This window comes from Hydra vulgaris, chromosome 14, assembly GCF_038396675.1.
Source record: "Hydra vulgaris chromosome 14, alternate assembly HydraT2T_AEP".
Lineage (NCBI taxonomy): Eukaryota > Metazoa > Cnidaria > Hydrozoa > Anthoathecata > Hydridae > Hydra > Hydra vulgaris.
Genome location: NC_088933.1, coordinates 12173600 through 12193027, shown reverse-complemented (window position 1 = coordinate 12193027; position 19428 = coordinate 12173600). Strand labels below are relative to the sequence as shown.

The 19428-nt window shown below is 26.2% G+C and overlaps 3 protein-coding genes across 8 annotated transcripts in view; 1 reads left to right on the top strand and 2 right to left on the bottom strand.

Moving 5' to 3' along the window:
• Positions 1-8894, bottom strand: part of LOC100203970 (alkaline phosphatase) — a 71612-nt gene extending 62718 nt beyond the window's left edge. For both annotated transcript variants that reach the window (XM_065818243.1, XM_065818244.1), the window contains exon 1: positions 8661-8894. In XM_065818243.1, the coding sequence (XP_065674315.1) occupies positions 8661-8736 (76 nt within the window). In that variant the 5' untranslated portion in view covers positions 8737-8894. The remainder of the gene's footprint in view (positions 1-8660) is intronic.
• The window catches only part of LOC124819344 (uncharacterized), a 56403-nt gene continuing 45289 nt past the window's right edge, over positions 8315-19428 (top strand). Inside the window, exon 1 of the mRNA XM_065818246.1 lies at positions 8315-8366. Within this exon, the coding sequence (XP_065674318.1) occupies positions 8330-8366 (37 nt within the window). The 5' untranslated portion in view covers positions 8315-8329. The remainder of the gene's footprint in view (positions 8367-19428) is intronic.
• Positions 9914-18245, bottom strand: LOC136090642 (proline-, glutamic acid- and leucine-rich protein 1-like). Of its 5 annotated transcripts, none has more exons than XM_065817463.1 (5): positions 16286-18245; positions 15917-16210; positions 14807-15834; positions 10807-14730; positions 9914-10734 (listed from the first exon to the last, which is right to left on the bottom strand). In XM_065817463.1, exons 1-3 carry the CDS (start codon positions 16413-16415, stop codon positions 15794-15796), a joined length of 465 nt encoding a protein of 154 aa, XP_065673535.1. In that variant the 5' UTR covers positions 16416-18245; the 3' UTR covers positions 9914-10734; positions 10807-14730; positions 14807-15793. The 5 variants fall into 5 exon arrangements, with proteins under 5 accessions (XP_065673535.1, XP_065673536.1, XP_065673537.1 ...); XM_065817464.1 differs by having other exon boundaries at positions 14807-16051; positions 16127-16210; positions 16286-18223; XM_065817465.1 differs by lacking the exons at positions 15917-16210; positions 16286-18245 and having other exon boundaries at positions 14807-15605.

Here is a 19428-nt window from a genome sequence, read left to right as displayed (position 1 = left end):
AATATGTCATTGTCAACAGAATATTTTACAGACGCTTTATTATTTTAAAATCGCCTTAACTAGACCGAGTGTATTCATTATATAATTACATTATGTCTAAGTCTTAGATATAAATTAAATATATTGTGAATATGAAGTCTATTTATGTAAAATTGTTTATAGAAAATTGAAAAACTTGTAATATAATAATTTTTTATATAATAATTTATTTTCCTTAAATTCTTTTCTGATTAGGTAGGGAATAAAGTTTAAAACAAAAAAAAATTCCAAGTGAAACGACGGAAGGTTTTAGAGCATTTCTATGAACAATGGTACTTTTTAACGAAGCTTATCTCATTAAAAAAAAAAAAAACTAACAAAAAAAATTATTAAAACGAGTTTACGATCATCTTTACTATAGATGAATTTAGATGCTCTCAATACGCGTTTAATTTTTATTTTGTACATTGGCAATAGCCCTTATTATAAATAGTTGATTAAATTAAACAAAAAACAACTCCGCAATTTAGACAGGTGGGGAATAATTATTTAGACAAAGTTGGGCATAATTATTTAGACGATCTTAAGTGGTAAAATATATTTTATACGTCCATTATAAAACTTACATAACTAGAAATGTCCATATAAATCATTTTTATGTGAGTACTATTGTTTAAAAATAATTTCACTAAGGTGTGCTAGAAGAAGTGCTACTGAATGTTGTCTTGAAAAACGTTGTGGACTTTGTTCTCTCCATATTGTTCCGGGTACGAACTCTTTGTGGACGACCAGGATTCTTCTTTGATGATGCAGAAGCAGTCAATCTAAAGTTTTATACCCATTTTAAAACAATTTAAAAAAGTTTGACGTATTGTTAGTCGTTTATTTCTTAATATGCTAAAATGACGACGAAACATACGTTGAAATCACATAGCCGGAATAACCATTTTTTTAAAAACACTTAACTGCAAATACACTCGCTCCAACGCACCATGGCCACTGATCACTATAAAAACTTATTATTGTTATTATAGAGATCAGTGACAATGGCGATTGACGAACATCCAGTGCCATCACGTAGGATGCAAAAGTACGAACTTTATCTTGTCTTTTAGATGTAATTCGAGACCATTCTGACTTAAGAGAGATTCTATTTCTTTCCTTATATCTTTTATATATATTCGCAACTATTGATTTTCCTATATCAAATTGATCCGCTATGTCTCTAGTAGTTCTGCTTTGTTCAATTGCAAACAATACCACTTTTTTGACAGCTAAACTTGTATATTTTTGCTTTTTTATTTTTAAAGTTAATTCAAAACATTCTTTTTTTTAATTAAAAACTTTTTGATTTATTTACCGTTTTTAAAAATTACATAAAAGCCTACGAAAGTATTGGAACTTTATTATTTTATTTCTGCCACGATACTTTTGTACACGCATGTTTCAATAAAATGAATTTTTAAGATTAGATTGCTTAAATTTAGTAAAAAATTTATTTGTTTTTATATTTATAATTAATTTTGACAATCCAGTGAAAATTTGAAAGAAGTTGGATATTTCATTTAAAAGTTATTTCAAGTAATGCGCTTGTCCGGTTACTTATGCACGTTATTGTAATAAGCGATTTAAAAATATGAACTAAAGTACTTCTTTGTTTTCGAAAAGTCAAATTTAATTAAAATTCTGAAAAGATTATTCTACTGTATTTTAATTTATGTTATAATGTTATATTTTATGTTATGATACTTCGAAAAAACGTGAATTAAAGAAAAATAAAGCTATAAAAAAAAAAAATTTAATTTCATTACGTCTAGGCCTTTTTCTAGGCCTAGAGGTTAGTGCCGAATTATAAAATTTTAGGGCCTGAGACTATTTATCTCAAATGTTTTAACCATTTTAATGCACGGCTCCTAAACTGACATAATGCTATTTAAAAAAAAAACAAGAAAAAAGTTCTTCTGAAAAAATGGGGCCCTAAAACTGCGCTAGCTAGGAATCGTTCAATGTCTAATTTTTACTGAAAATGAGTTTTTTGTTCGTTTTTTTTTTTTTTATTGTCAGCTATTTAGATGCTCCAAGAAGTCCTTACGGTCTTATTACAGAGCACCGTGGAATAGCTTTTAATTAGGAATTTTACGTCTCCTTTTATACCAATGTTGCATATTACGTAGCAAAGATGGCTACGAACCACGGACCTCCAGTTCTGAAGCGAAAACTTTGATCACCATACTTAGGCTTCTAAAATATGTTTATTCAATATTTACTGTAAAATATATAGAATCGGCATTGCTCATCAAAATTTTCCAATCTTTTTTGTTCAAAACAAAAAAAAAATTGTTTTACATAACATTCTGTTCGATATCTGGGTATTGAACAAACTAATACCTTAACTCAATGCATTTTTAATTATTTATTTAATTAAAGTTGTGAAAATATTAAAAAATATATAGTAAATAACAGATCCTTATTTTAATAAAATCATTCTTTAGTCAGACAGTTGCTTTCCACAAAATAAAAATTCAGTATGGGATTGTCCATAAATTAAGTCACGCTTTAGGTGGGAGAGAGGAGTTGGTGGCTTGCGACTGTTCATACGGGACTATTGTTACTAAAGTGTTACGATGTTGTGACGAGGAGGGGGTCAGGAAGTCAAAAACGGTTGAAAATTGCGTGACGTAATTTATGAACAACCACTAATGAGTCTAGCATGTCTTAATTTTCTAAAAGACTGCTAATAAGACTCTAAGAAAGTTTAGGTAATTATAAATATATATTATAATTATAAATATTTTTCAAACTCGTGATAACCTATATGCTGGGTAGAGAATTTTTTTTTTGAGTTTATTTTTTCTATGCTATTTCATTCTGTAAAATTGTTATAGCAAACAAGGTTTTATAATATATGTGATGTTGTGTTGTATTATTAGTTATCCTGATATTTTGTTCAATATCCTATAAAATTATTAACAGATGTTGTACTCAGTGCAGTTTTGTTCAATGGCTAAATAGGAAATGCGAATATCTTTTTAACTTTAGATAAATAAATATTTAATATCGCTTTATTATCTGTTTTAAAGTAAAGATAATACCTTAAAACACCGAAACTAGATATAAAATACGAGAAATAACCGAGTTTTACCAACAATTACGCAAAAGTTTAAAAGGAACATGTTTTATAACAGTACAACTGTCAACAGTAAAACAGGTCATTGAAAAGTTAAATATTTTAAGAATTTAACTTTTTTTTATAACCTTTCTGTCTATTTGAATCTTGATATAACCAACTCTTGTCTGAATTAAGGCTTCCTATTAGATGAGACTTTTGCGAAGATGTCTTTTTAAGCATTTCAAAATTAAGTATACTTTCAGAATTAGCTTGATGGACGACGTTAAAAATATGTTTTTATAGTTAAAATTATAGTCCATTTTTACTCCAAAATCTTTTGGCTTGAAAGACTAACTCAAAATACAAGTTTTTTACCTTTGCATAATGAAGAAGGTGCTATTCTAAGTGCAAACATTTCGCTTCTGCACAGAAAAGGAGCCTTTTTAGAGCAAAAAATTAATTTTGGCTTAAAATCATATCAAGGTAAGAACTATATAACTTTATATCATCCGCATCAAGTTTTATAGGACAATCCAGTTATGACTGTTAAATCAATAATATATAGTAGATACAATGTGGGAACTAACATACTACCCTGTGGAACTCCACTAATACTTGACTTTATGATATTTATTGACGAGAAGTGCAGAAATCTAATTCAGAAGATTATCTCTTAAATTATACTACGCAAGTTTAACTATAAGTTTGGGCAGCGAGACAAACATTTTTTGGAAATCAGTATATATTATATATCAGTATATAAATCAGTATAATCAGTATTTTTTGGAAATCAGTATATACATATCCGTTATTTGGTGGTTATTGAGTTCGGTATTCCAATCATTTACAGATTCTAAAAAATTTGTACAGGTGGAATATTTGTTGAAGAAACCATGTTTATTATGAGTTATTAAGCTACAATAATTTATATACTCCATAGCATAATCACTAATTATTTTTTCCATGACAACAACAGTGTCATGAAAAAAAAAGTGCAGGTCAGTGAGATGGTTCGATAAGTATTTACATCTGCAGTAGATTTTTTTTAAAAAATTGGAAAAACTAACGCTTGGCGCCATTAATTATGTAAAAAACTTAACTTAGAGCTGGCATCAAGTATAAATGAAAGTGTAATACACAAACGAAAGTGGAATAAACAAATAAAAGTGGAATACACAAATGAGCTAAATTTTTTAGAAGTAAGTTATACATGCTATGAGTACCATACGATGTGCTAGCTTTAATTTTTGTTAAAGATTTATACTTTTGGTAAAAAAAATCTTTCATAACATAGCTATTAATGAAAGAAAAATAATTGTAATCATTTGTAAAGACACTTTCAAAGTGTTTGTTTAAAACGTCATACAGTGGGGCAGAGTTGCTTCAAAACTGGACATTTGACAAAAATGAAAAATAGCGTTACGAAACATTTTTTTCAGGAATTCTTCAATTTTAAGTTTGCCGCTATCTTTTGCAATGAAAAAATAATATTAAAGCGCTTAAAATATATATTAATAGATCTTTAAAAAAAGTACATTTAAAATATTTTATTTTCATTTAATTTTTTCAAACAATGCGCTCTTTGTTTATGTCCTCACTTAGATACAGTTTCAAATTTATTATTTTTTATGAAATTGCTGATGATTACAGATTTTTTTTTTTTTTTTTTTTAATGCACTTATTGAGCTTTTTCGGGTTTATGTGAAGAAACCAGGTAAAGAAACCAGGTCATGAATGCTTGAACTAATGACGTTCTATTTTTTTTTTTGTAAGATTTGTTTAAATCAAATTTAAACTTATATTAATAACAAATTTAAATCGAATTTTCGAGTAACTTTTTTTGAGTGGCTTTTCATATTAAATTCAAACTACTGTAATTTATTTACGCGAATTTATTAGAATACGCTTTATCATTATTTTTTCATGCAAGCTTTTGATATATTTCTTTTTTCTATTGTTACTTACCGGTTTTTTAAAAAACTTTACTCGAAAATACATTAAAAACGTCTGACAATTCTAAATAAATGTTTAAAAATCTATGCAGTAATTTTTCCTAAGTCTAATAAGTGCCCTTAAAATATTATTTAACTTAAAAATCCGACACAAAAAAAAAAAAGATTTTGTCCACTTTTAAAGCTATTCTGTCCCACTGTGCGTCAGCGACAACTTGGTTACTTGAAGTAAGGTTATTATTAATGTTTTTGTCTTTTAGTAGAAAACTATTTTAGAGTTATTTAGTTTGTTATTAAAATTAAAAGATTTTCGCTGCTATTGTTTTCTTTAACTGGTTCAACCTCGACTCTTATTTGATAAGTAAGTAATATTTCTTCAGATTTAATAACATATTTATTTTATGCTGTTTTTCGTGTAATGTCAAAAAAATTAAAGCAATTATTTGAAGCAAATAATACTGATGATTCTTATATATTCATGAACCATTTAGTTTCCTTTCAACAACGGTTGACAAATAATTGTCAAAAAATCTATTGTTTGCCATTATAGATAGACAAAAAGAAATTTTATCGCCGTCAAATGTGAATAATATAAAAGTACCGAATACTTTTTCTTCAAATAAAGATAAACAAAATTTTATATATGTAAAGTCTTATCTACTCAGTTTAATGACATTAACGAATATTAATTTAGATCTAATAATCCAGAGAATTCAAACTTTAAGTTGTGGTCATTACATCACAACTTAAAGTTTGAATTCTCTGTTTTTATGAGTTCTCGTTTACATGCGTCATTTAAATTGAAAATTCAAAATAAGCAAGCATGGTCAGAAGTATAAGAAAAGACAGAAAGCAAAGCATACTTACTTAATTCAGAGATCATTTTACTTACATATGGCTTACTGATTGATATTCTAAAACCTGGCTTGGGTAATGCCAATGAAGGGAACACGAATAGGCTTTTCTTTGAAAACTCTGAGGTATTATTAAATATTAAGTGGGTTGACTAAACTCTAATAAAGAGGTTTAGTGTCATTTAAAAAAAGTTCCCTTTACAAAATAAATACAATCAAACTTGCCTAATATGCAAAAGAAACTGTTGTACATTATGTTAAGATAAACAGATAATAACCTATCACACTAACAGTCCATAAAGTTTTTATACGCGACAAAGATATGATAGAAATTTTTTACCATTTTTATATCAATAGCGTATCGCTTACGTTCTGAAAAAAGATTTTTTTTGTTAGCATCACAAAACATTATAGGATTGATATATGGAAAACATTAAACAAAAACAATAGAGTTTTGCAAAAACGCAAGTGATTGTGGAATTGATATTATTGAGACAAACAATCGAACGTTACCTAAATTACGATATTAGTATGCTGGAAGAAAATGGGTAGGAAAGTTAAAACTAATTCTTAAATCACCGATTCCTGTAGTAAAGAATTTTGTCCCACAAACGGGCATCGGTTCTCGATATAAATTGATTAATAATTATAACATATGTAATAAGTTACCAATACTTGTAAAGTTATTTAAATATTTTTTTATTATTGTTAAAGGGTCAAACTAGGGCGTTGTTGTATTGCATACATAATCTAAAATATTGGCTGTATCATATAACTTTAAATATTGGTATTGATGGTATTAACTTGACGCTGAAGCTCAAATAGACGTTTTATTGTGTGATTTGGTAAGTGGAATTTGGTAGCATCTAGTGATGGTACAAAATACATAGTGGTGGTACATACCTTAAAAAAAAGTTCAATTTTAATTCAACAATAAAGTTCAGACAAAACAGTGTTTAAATTAGTCTAGTTTTGACATTACAAATGTGTATGAATTTCGAGTTCCCTAACGGCCTTGCAACCAGAATGGTTTCTTAATTCTTGCTGAAAGAAAAGCAATATCAGGAAAAAATATTTATTCTGATCAAGTTATAAACACGATTTATAATTATTACAGTTGCTCTATTAGAGCAAACTTTTTAGGTTTAATTGTTTAAATTAGTTATAAACACGATTTATGATTATTACAGTTGCTCTATTAGAGCAAACTTTTTAGGTTTAATTGTTTAAATTAGTTATAAACACGATTTATGATTATTACAGTTGCTCTATTAGAGCAAACTTTTTAGGTTTAATTGTTTAAATTAGTTATAAACACGATTTATGATTATTACAGTTGCTCTATTAGAGCAAACTTTTTAGGTTTAATTGTTTAAATTAGTTATAAACACGATTTATGATTATTACAGTTGCTCTATTAGAGCAAACTTTTTAGGTTTAATTGTTTAAATTAGTTATAAACACGATTTATGATTATTACAGTTGCTCTATTAGAGCAAACTTTTTAGGTTTAATTGTTTAAATTAGTTATAAACACGATTTATGATTATTACAGTTGCTCTATTAGAGCAAACTTTTTAGGTTTAATTGTTTAAATTAGTTATAAACACGATTTATGATTATTACAGTTGCTCTATTAGAGCAAACTTTTTAGGTTTAATTGTTTAAATTAGTTATAAACACGATTTATGATTATTACAGTTGCTCTATTAGAGCAAACTTTTTAGGTTTAATTGTTCAAATTAGTTATAAACACGATTTATGATTATTACAGTTGCTCTATTAGAGCAAACTTTTTAGGTTTAATTGTTTAAATTAGTTTTTACTCTGAGTTTTTCTTAGTTTCGCAATATTTAATTTTGATAAATAAACAAAACTTTTAATTTGTTTTTGTCAATTTTGTTGAAATTTCACGATTTACATAGAAGTCAATGTTGTGAACTAAAAAAAGTTAATCAAATTAATTAGGGTGTTAGGGTGTTACCCGAACTATTTTTAAGCATAGTTATCACTTTAATTTTTTGTTTTTTGTTTTGTTTTGTTATTATGTCTAAGTCATTATAAATCTAAAAGACATTATTAGGAACAAATATTTTCTTAAATAATTTTTTCAGGTGTGTACAACCTTAAACGCAGTATAATTCATCATATAAAGCGAAAATTTCATGGATTGAAAATTAATTAATTCGAAAATGTTTTTAATTTTTACTTCAGTAAAAAGTGTTTAAATAAAAGTTCACAGTTTGACTCCGGATATGTTTAGTTCAATAATTAGTCTAAAATTTTCAAATTCAAGTTTGAAATTCTTCTTTACCGTAAAGTTTATGAAATTTTCTTTTAGGGCTTTTTTGATTTGAAATAACCAATTATGTCCATCGATTTTCTGAGAAGTATATAAGTTAGTAAAATAGCTAAAGAAGTGTATTTATCTATAAATGTCCTTTCTTAGACTTCAAAATCAAAATTTAAATGGTAATCTTTTTTCTTTTCTTTTTTTTATGTTATACATGTTTATTAAAAAACAGTTATTGTATTTATTGAAATAAACAATTGCGATAATTTTGAGTATTAATTACTTAACGATGCGATAAGTTTTAAAACAATTCGAACATTGCAAATAAAAAAATTGTTCGTTTAAAAAATAAAAAAATATACATATTTAAGCGTGTGAAAAAATTTACTTTATTATTGCTCAAACTATTTATTAAGTATTTGTTTAGCCACAATCCAATTTTTTTTTTTTTTTTTAAAAAGTAGAAAACTTACTTTGTTGATTTATTCGAGCTGCATCAAACGTCGAAATGATTGGCAAAATTGCTAGTAGACCGCATAAAAAAGTCATTTGTAATTGAAGTTAAAGTTATTTGAACCACTTTGATATTTTCAAACAAGTTATATATATTTAGTATTATAAAATCTAAGAGTATTAAACTATTCGTAAATTTTGTGTTGTTTAACGCCAAACCATTACGCGTTACGATCGTTAATAAAAAAACTTCAAATTTGGCAGAAACTTCCGTCGTTAAACAGAAAATACGGTTTGGTGAACCAAAAATTTCAAAAATGTTTATACTGAAATTGGGACCAAGGAGAATGTTGTTTATGAATAATAGACTGCATTTTTTGTTATGCAAAGTTAATTTTGAAATGATTTCACAAATATTTCTTGATAAACGATTTTTTGTAATAACAATAATAAATTCGTTGCAAATTATTTTATTTTGTGAAAACTCTTTGCCACAAATTTCAAAACTGAATCAGAATTGGCTTGATATATATTGTTTAGTATACGACACAATTTTATAAAAAATACTCTTATACTTTGAAATAATGTAAAGTATTCTAATAAAAAAAGTTCTGATATGTTTGAAATTGTAACTATAATTTCCACGATGTTTTAAACTAAAGACTTTGAAAAGACCAAAAAAAATTTTGGCCGATTTTGCGCCATCCAGCTCCGCATCTCTGACTAGTGCATTAAAAGAAAGTCATCTGTGGAATTTATTTTATCTGATTACCTGTAAACACTTATTGCTTTTTTGTTACTGCATTTAATATTACATTGCTATTTATTGTTATTGCGTTTAATACTGCATTGCTACATTGCTATTGCATTTGCTCACTAGTTTTAATAAATACTTTTTTAATAAAATATTCTGATAAAATAATCCTCTACATATATCAAGAATTGGTAAGAAAAAATCATTATCCTCATGAAAAAAATTAACTAGTAAAAAATAAGTATATCTTACTGAGTCTATAAAGTTAGATGACTGATGATAACGTAAGTTACAATTCTTGTAAGAGTCAGACTCAGATTCAGTGTCACCGACCGTGTAAAAAATAAAACGTTAAAACCGCGGCCCGTGTAAAAAAAAGTTGAAATAAACCGAATGAAAGTGATGAAAATTTCCCGGTCTCAAAAAAAAAAAAAGGTGGCGCATGCGCGCAAAAAAAAGATCAGGTGTCAAAAAAATTTTTTATTTTATAAAAACTGTTACAGTTAAAAAATGTTACAATATTGATTTATTTTTTTCTCTGAAAATAGGATATTTTTCTTTGACAAAGTTTTCAAATGTCATGTTTGGATAATATTGTTTTCCGATGGTGACATAATGATTATAAATGTCGAGTTCTTCAAAAAATGATTTTTGATATTTTTCTGCAGACATCAAGACAAATATCAGTTCTTCACCAGTTAATTGGATTGTGTTTTTGACAGTACAATTGCGATTTCCACACATTGTATTAGTTAGCTAAAAAAAAATTTTTATTTATAAAAATAGTTGTACAAAAAAAAATGTTAATAAAAAAAGTACAATAAAAAATTTCAATTAAAAAAAGTTTATGATTTGTGAATAGAAAAGTTCGCTTTTATATATTCGTTTATAGAAGTTTTTTTCTTATTAATGTTTATTTTTTCTAGCTCGTCTTCCAAGCATTTCTCGAAGGCTAATCCTTTTAATTTCGCATTCATTTTTTTAAATTTTATATTTGGTGGTGGTAGCTCGAATGTGGAATCAGTGAGATCATCTTCCCAGTTTTCATTTGAATTCATTTTTTTTATTTATATCTAAAGAAAAAGAATGTTAGAAAAAAATAGAAATTGTTATAAAAAAGTAAAAAAATAAAGAATAAAAAAAAGACATTAATATACAATAAAAAAAAAAGACACAAATATGCAATAAAATATATATTTCTGTATAAAAAAGTTAATCATTTTTTTTCAAGTAGCACGCTTGACATACGCCACATTGTTTAATACAAAAGTATCTTCGGTTAATTGTATCTGAGTGGTTTAACGAATGTTTATTTATTGTAAAATAGTAGGCATACATGGCTGTAAAAAAACAAAAAAATAGAATTAATAAAAAATTTTAATGATAAAAATAAATACAGAAAAAAAATATACCTTTCATTTGTTTTTTCACTTTTTTGTTTGGCTTTCTTTTGCTGTAACCGTATTTCATTTTTTTTATTAGTTTGTCTATAAATATAAAATGATATCATTATAATGTACAAAATTATTTTCACGAATATAATAATATTGATCTATTGCCCATTGAATGTATTTTCTAATACAATTATAAAAAAAATCAAGTTGTTCATTTTTAATATAACGATTATTATAGTGCGATCTAAACATTTCGTATAAAGGATATATAATTTTTCTTTGTACCCAATAAAATGAATTATGATTTAATAAACAACTAATGTCGTAATCATAAGAAAAGTCACAAATATAAAAAGATTTGTTTTCATCATCATAAATATATAAATTTCCAAGCTGTTCTTTTAATAATTCAAATTCGATTTTAATTCTTCTATATGCCAATTTTCTTTTACACAAATCTTTTAACGTTTTCAAGTCTACATCCATGTTATTTTTTGTTTCGGATGTAAACCAATTCACAATGTGGATAATGTCGTATTCATAAAAGTGCTTACTTCTTTGCATTTTTTTTATTAGTTAACTAAAAAAAAAATTAAAAAAAATTAAAAATAGTGTTTTACAATTTGAAAATGAATAAAACAAGGTTCAATAGTATAAAAATATTGTTGTTGTGACCAATTTATATATTCCATGATTAAACGATATAATTTTCGTATTAAATGTATTTCCAGTTGTTTATTTGGATCAGCAAAATAAGATATTTCTGTGAAAAGTATATGAAATAATTTGTAAAGATATTCTCTTTGAAGATTAAAAAATAATAAACGATTATTAAAAATATTAAAATAGGAATCAAATTCAAAATCAACAATGGAATGAAAGCTGTAAAATAACAAACGAATATTATCTTTATCTTTCCATTTGCTATGTGGTAGTTTGGTTTTATCAAATAAAGAAATAATTTTCTTTTGCAACTCTTGAAATTCTAAATAAATTCGTCGATAAGCCAAAGTTCTTTTGCTCAAATCTTTCAAGCTAAGTTGTGATTGAATTTCACGGGTAAATCTGTTAAAGTGATTCAAACTAAAACTGTCGAAAATAAATTGATAATAAGAAAAATGACGTTCTTCTGGACTAAACCAGATGACTGTTTGTTTTTCAAAGTTTTTAATATAAGAAAGAATGTTGAATTCTAAATAATGACTAGCTTTTCTTGTTTCTTTGTCTATTTCTATAAACTTTTTTTCTCGTGCCATTTGTTGATGAAGTCTTTGTAAAAAGTGACGAAGTGTAATTTCTTCTTTATCAAGTATTCTTCTAATATTTCCCCAGTTGCTTCCCATTATTTTTAATTAGTTGTCTAAAAAAAAAAAAAAAGTTTACAAATGGAGTTAATACAAGTAAAAAAAGTTATACAAGTAAAAAAAGTTAATACAAGTAAAAAAAGTTATACAAGTAAAAAATTTTTTTTCCTAAAAAAAAAAGAGTTAAATGAATTCTTGTGCACATTCAGGTGCTTTAGCTGGTTTTGGATTATATAAATGAAATAGTTCTTGTTGTTTTGCTTCTACAACTGCACTTGGATATGCATATACAGGTGGATTATTAACAACGCATTCTTCGTAACTAGGAAGACGTGGTATTTTATTTTTGTATTTGTTGAAAATATCATTTCGATGAATTGTTTTACATAATACAAGTAGATATTCCAATTTACTTTCTAATGATTCGTAAAGATGACCATGTTCACTTTGAATAGTATGATCTTTAAAGTATTCTATCATATCCAAACCATTTTTTAAAGTTTGTTTGATTCCTAATGGTATTCTGAGTAAGAATTTGATAGATTGCACGTTGTTGGTTGTTAGTTCCAAACTAATTTCTCTGAATATATCAATGGTATTCATTTTTTTTTATTAGTTAATCTAAAAAAAAATAAGGGTTAATAATGTTAGATAAAGTACAAAAAAAAACATTTTAAAAAATAGGATAAATACATTTTTTTACATAAAATATGTTATTGTATACTAATCGTAATAAATAAATTATTGTTAATAATAAATGGTTTTAGTTCTTCGTGTGAAATAAAATTCTTATAACCAACAGCCACATTATATTCAGTGGTAGGTTTATCAAATGAACTGTCGTCTAAAAGTTGAAGATAATTATTGTTGGTAGTAGTACGAGTAAAAAATTGTTCTTTATTTCTCAAGGTGATATTAACATTTTTGGTAAAAGGCCATTGTAAACCATCGTCCAAGTCACCTCTTAACAATTGAAAGTAAATGGCTAGATTGTTGATGACGGTACTTCGTGTATACACTTTTATTCGATAACGGTATCCTTCTGATGTGTAAATGGGTTCTGAATAAAATGTTTCATCTGATAACAGTCTGAGATTCATTTGATCGAGTTTGATCAATTGCGTGTCTTTAAAAACGTGTTGAATTACCTTGACTTCTTTAGGTTGTTGAATGGAATTTTTTAAAGCTAAGAATTCTGTGCTATTTTCTTCTGCAATATGATAAAGTTTTGTTATTTCTTGTTTGAGATGTTCTGTATCTTGTTGATTTGCTAAAACCAACATGTTGTCATAACAGAGACTTTTTAATTCTGCCATTTCTTGGTTCGTTTTTGCTAGAGTTTGTTGAAGTTTGTCGTTTTCTTCTTTTAGATTTTTAATTTCTTTTTCTTGAAGACTCTTCATTTTAATCATGATTTGATTCATAGAAAGATTCAAATAATTTAAATTTTTCTTTTCGTCTTGAACGACTTGGTTCAAATAACGATTTTGTTGCTCTTTATAATATTGAAAGCAGATGACAGAGTGCTCATAATAATCTTGATCATCGATTTTGGTATTACAAAAAAAACATATTTTTTGTATATCTAGAAATTCGTAATCACATTCGTGGTTTAACAAATCTTGTACCTTTTTTTTACAGGTGAAACATTCGTGGGAGTATTGTTCTGTAGAACAATCTGCTTGATGCTGTAAAAGTTCTTTTGCACTAAATTCTTTGTCGCAAAAACAGCAAGGATATATGTTGGCTGACATTTTTTTTATTAGTTGCTGAAAAAAAAACATTTATTTATATAAAAAAATATAAAAAAATATACATGTCTTTTTTAACATAAAAGAATTAATAAATAAACAAAATTGCTCAATAAAACATATAAAAGAATAAAAATATAAATAAGGTTCTTTTCAATAAATTCTTCTTCTTCTTCAAATATATTGTTAAAAGTTATATTTTCTATTTCTTTTTCTTCTTCGTTTAAATAATCACCAAACCCAGGAAACATATCTTCATAATCATCATTATTATTCATTTTTTTAGTTGTCTAAAAAAAAAGAAAAAAAATTACAAAATAAAGTGATCTCATTTTATTACAACAGTTCGTCTTATGATGCAATACGATGAAAAAAAATTACAAAATAAAGTGATCTCATTTTATTACAACAGTTCGTCTTATGCTGCAATACGATAAAAAGTTTATGATAAAAAGCAATTTCAAACCATGGTGTTCTTGTTGTCGAGTTTATTATTTAAAAAGTGATGCTTGTTATTTTATTTGACTAAAAAAAAGATATATTTATAAATAAAAAATTATAAATAAAGCTCTGGTAAGTTGTCCATTTTATTCATAACGTCTATAACGTATTGTTCCCAATCCATTTCATCTAAGATTTCATGCATTTCTTTTTCTATTTCTTCCACTTCTTTTTCCATTTCTTCTTCCAACATTTGTAATTTAAGTTCTTCAATATCATCTGATTCTTCTTCTTCCATTTCTTGTACTAATTGAACTAAATATTTTTCATAATCTTCCTCTGTTAATTCTTCCATTTCCATAAGTTCTTCCAAATCTTGTTCTTCTTCTTTTGTCAATAACAACTCGTGATAGCAAAGACTCTCTTTGTTAATATAATCTACATAACTAAAAAGAAAAAAAAGAAAAAAATATAAAAAAATTATAAAAAAAAAACAAAGAAAAAACAAATGACAAAACTTACCATCCACATTTTTTGACGTATTGTTTCATTTTTTTTAAATATATTAGTTTGCTAAAAAAAATAAAAAAATTACAAAAAAATTATAAAAAAATTATTGTAATATATAGTTTTCAATTATTTTCATAGTTTCTTCTATATTTTTTAATAGTTCTAAATTATTTTGTTTTGTTGTCATGTCAACTGACCATGTCCATAACGCATCATATAAAGCACGAGCTGCTTCGAATTCGGTTCCTTTTCTTTGATAAATTAAATTTAAAAGTCTCATCATTCTTTCGTTAGTATCACGATAATCAGTTTGTATGCATACGATATCACGGTTTTTGTAGTCCAGATATTCGGCTAACGTTTGCCAATGTGTTTGTAAATGTTGTGCTATTTTTAGTTTTAATCGTGTAAAATTCATTATTTTATGCTAAAAAATATAAAAACATTAAATATTAAATAAAACTAATTTACATTGTAATAAATTAAATAAAAGTTCTTGCTTGTCGGTTTCAATTTCCCATCTTGTTATTACATAATATAAATGATTTAAAGCTCTTTTTTTATCTTTGTGTTGCGTTAAATAAAGAATTAAAATTTTTTTAATTTTGTCAAAGTTTTTTATATAATTCACGTCAATTTTTTTAATAATGTGTCTTTTAAAGTGTAGATCAATCGCTAATTGTTTCCAATGGTGATTTAATTGTTTTGAAATTGTATTTATTATTTGTTTGTACATTTTTTTTCTATTGTATTAAAAAATGATGTAAAATTCTATTGTATTAAAAAATATTGTAATAAAAAATGTAAAAATTCAAATAAGCAAAAAAAATATAAAGAAAAAATTAATACTTTTTTAATTTTAAATTTAACAAAAACGACAAATATTAAAATAGTAATAACAAAAAAAATAGTAATGTATATATATATATAATAGTAATAACAAAATAGTAATAACAACTAAAAAAAAATTTTTTTCTATAAAAAAATATATACAAAAGCTCATAAAATTTCGCTTTCTGTATTTTCAGGATCTGGACTCTCTAAAAAAAAACAGACAAAGGGGATATTAAAAAATATTTATACTTTTTAATAAAATAAAAAAAAGGTTCAAGTTTAACTTACGAGGAGAGTAGTCCCAGTGAGAAGGACCTACTTCCCTATTGGGTTCTGGTGGTGTTTGTGGTGGCGAACGTGGTGATAGTGGTGATAGTGGCGATAGTAGTGATGGTGATGGTGGTGAACGTGGATAGGGATTATCTAAAAAAAGAAAATATTTTTTTAAAAAATGAATTTTTTTAATAAGAAAAAATAGTAAAGTTAAAAAAAACTTACGACGAGTGCGAGAAAATCTTGTTTCATCTACAAAATTTTGTCTGACAAAGTTTTTAAAGTCTCTAAGTTTTTGCATTTCTTTTTCTAGAAAAAAAATAGTATTTTAAAAAATAATAATTTTTCTTATAAAAATGAAAAAAAACCATAAAAAACAATTACCTCTTTTTGCGTCGTATGGAAATACTAGACTGATGGGTTTTTTTTTTTCATTTTGAATAATGAAAAATTGATCGTTGATAGTATCGCTAAACACTTCATATTTTATATTGTTTATTGTTATATATCTCATTATTAAAACTAAAAAAAATAGGTTTATTTAGAAATAAATACTCTTTATTTTATTGTAATAATTATAAATAGTTATAAATATCATTTTTTTTATAAAATGCCTAAAATAAGGTATACTCCTAGATCATTAAACACTGTCAATATGGCACGTACAAAAACAACAGTTCCTAGAACAAAAAAAGCAGTTCAAACACAAACAAGTAGAAAACAAAGTTCAACATCGACACAGACTGAAAATCAGTATTTACCGAGCAATTGTAAAAGAATATTATCGTGTTTACGAAGAACAAATAACAGATATAAAGATAATAAAACAAATCGTAAACTTGGAAGAGTTGGCAAAAGAATAAAACGTTGGGTTCATACTGCTGAATCCTATGTCGATATTAAACATCAATTAAAAGAAGCAAATATACGACGAAAAAATAGACAAAAATAATATATTTACAAATTGTAAACATTTCTTTTTATTAAATAATTTAGTTTTCTTATAGCATTGCGTCGTTTATATGACTTGCTTTTTTTCTAAAAAAATATATAAAAAAATCTTATGTGTAAAGAAAAGAAATAATGAAAAAGTGTAAAAAATATTAAAAAACAAACTTTTATTTTGTTGACCGGTGCTTCTGCAAATTCTAATGGAGCTTCGTCTATTTCTTTTTCAGAGGAGGTTTCTTTTTCTTTTGGAGGTTCAACAGTTTGATTTTTTACGACAAAGTCTATTTTGTCTGGGTCGTTTATAAAAATATTAAAATCCAATATTGCGTCTTCATCTTCTATTATTATAACCGAATCGTCATCGCTTATGATTTCTGGTTCTTCTTCTAAAGATAGTTCGTTTTCTTTAAAATTTATTTCTTTTCCGACGACTTCATCGTTAAAAAAATATTTTGTTTTTTTAATCGAACGTTTTGTTAATGTTTTTGTCATTTTTGATTTTGTTAACAAAAAAAACACGCTTTTTATGTATAAAATTTAATCTCTACAGATTAACGCGAAATAAAAGCTAAAGTGATGCAACTTTATTCAATGAAAAGAAAATGCTGTGTCATGTTAGTTAAATTTAGAAAGTTATAATAACGCTTTTATGAACAAGATTAAAAAGATTAAAATACGGAGTAAACAACTTTTTAAAAACACTGCGAAGAAAAAAACTCTGTGATAAGTGTTAAAACAACATGTTAAATAAATTCAAAACTTTATGAACCAATACGTCGACGTAGCATAGTGCATTCGCTCGCCGCACTATGTTTCAAACGCCATGCCATTAGACCGTCGTGGGTTCGATTCTCGTTGAGGGTAGTAGAAAGTATAGAAAGTTTAATGTAAAAACACTAACTCGAAAGAATTAGTGAGTGCGTCTAGAAAGTATAGAAAGTTCAATGTGAAAACACTAACTCGAAAGAATTAGTGAGTGCGTCTAGAAAGTATAGAAAGTTCAATGTGAAAACACTAACTCGAAAGAATTAGTGAGTGCGTCTAGAAAGTATAGAAAGTTCAATGTGAAAACACTAACTCGAAAGAATTAGTGAGTGCGTCTAGAAAGTATAGAAAGTTCAATGTGAAAACACTAACTCGAAAGAATTAGTGAGTGTGTCGAGTGAAAACACTAACTCGAAAGAATTAGTGATGTGAGAACGAGTGTGTGAGTAAGCAGGCTAAGGACTAAGTCAGGACTAAGTAAGTTAAGTAAGGACTAAGTAAGGTTAAGTAAGTAAGTAAGAAAAAATACGGCCGTATAAAAAAAAAATAAAGACTGTAAGAAAAAAACACAAGTAAGTAGGCCTACTAAGATAAAGTAAAGACAGAATAAGTAAGGTTGTGTCAGGGTGACACTATGTTTTTTATATTGTAAAAAAAAAAAAAAGATATAAAAAAATACAAGTCGAAAAAAAGTTAAAGTCAAAAAAAAGTTAAAGTCAAAAAAGTTAAAGTTAAAAAAAAAGACAAAAATGGCTGCAGATGATATTGATTTTTCCCGTATGATTGTAAGACGGAATTTATTTTCAACACCTTCTTATAAAAGCAATTTGAGACCTAAATATACATCTAAATTACCCAAATATACAGTAGATGGAAAATGGCCTTTTCATAGGGATGCTTTTTTTGAATTTTTTGATAGGACCTCTTTTGATGAAAACGAGTTAACTGATCCCAATAATACAGAACTAAGAACTCTAAGACGTAGAAGAGTTAAGAAAAATTTAAAAAAAATAAAGCGTCAATATTGTAGAAAAGCACTGATGTGTTATCGAAAAACAAAAAGCAAGTATATAAATAATAAACAAAATCGCGAAATGAATCGAGTAGGAAAACCGATATATCGTTTTGTTTTAACAAAAGTAGATCGCGATAAACACAGAAATATTTATTAAAAAATGAGACATAGAAGACATAGAGGGCATAGAAATGCTAAAAGATATATTTTTGTTCATCGAAAATCGAAACCTAATCCTAGACCTTATCATTCTTTAATTGGTAAAGGACGAAAACGTAGTTATAGAAAGCGTGGTAAAGGTTTTCTTGGCAACCTATTAGGAGGTATTCCTTTAATTGGTGATTTGTTTAAAACTATAGTTTAATCGGATTAAAAAACATGTATAAAATAGCTCAATTCTGTAAAAACGTTCATTTACAAAAGAAAATGAATTCAATAGTGTGTAAACACGCCAAAAGAAAAAGTCACATTAAAAAATATTGTGACAAATGTTTTGTGCAAAAATTTCGAGATTATGTTGAAGAAAATATTAAAGAGTGTCTTTGGTTATTGAAAGATAATGAAAAACAGAGTCAAAAGCTCAAAAATTTACGTACAGACACAAGTGCTTATGGCGATTATATTCTTACGTACGAATATGAAAACGGTGTTGTTGAAATTATCAGCGGAGATAAAGAAAATGGACACACAAAAACATCTACTTTTTTTGGTGGATTTATATTAGATTTTGATATTATAAATAAAATATATAGCATATCACATGTATATGACGGTGTTTTTTATATTGGTAATAAAA

Excerpts from the sequence above, each read along its gene's own strand:
- LOC136090642 (XM_065817460.1), bottom strand. The coding sequence starts at position 13,876 with ATGTTTTTTTTTCAGCAACTAATAAAAAAAATGTCAGCCAACATATAT.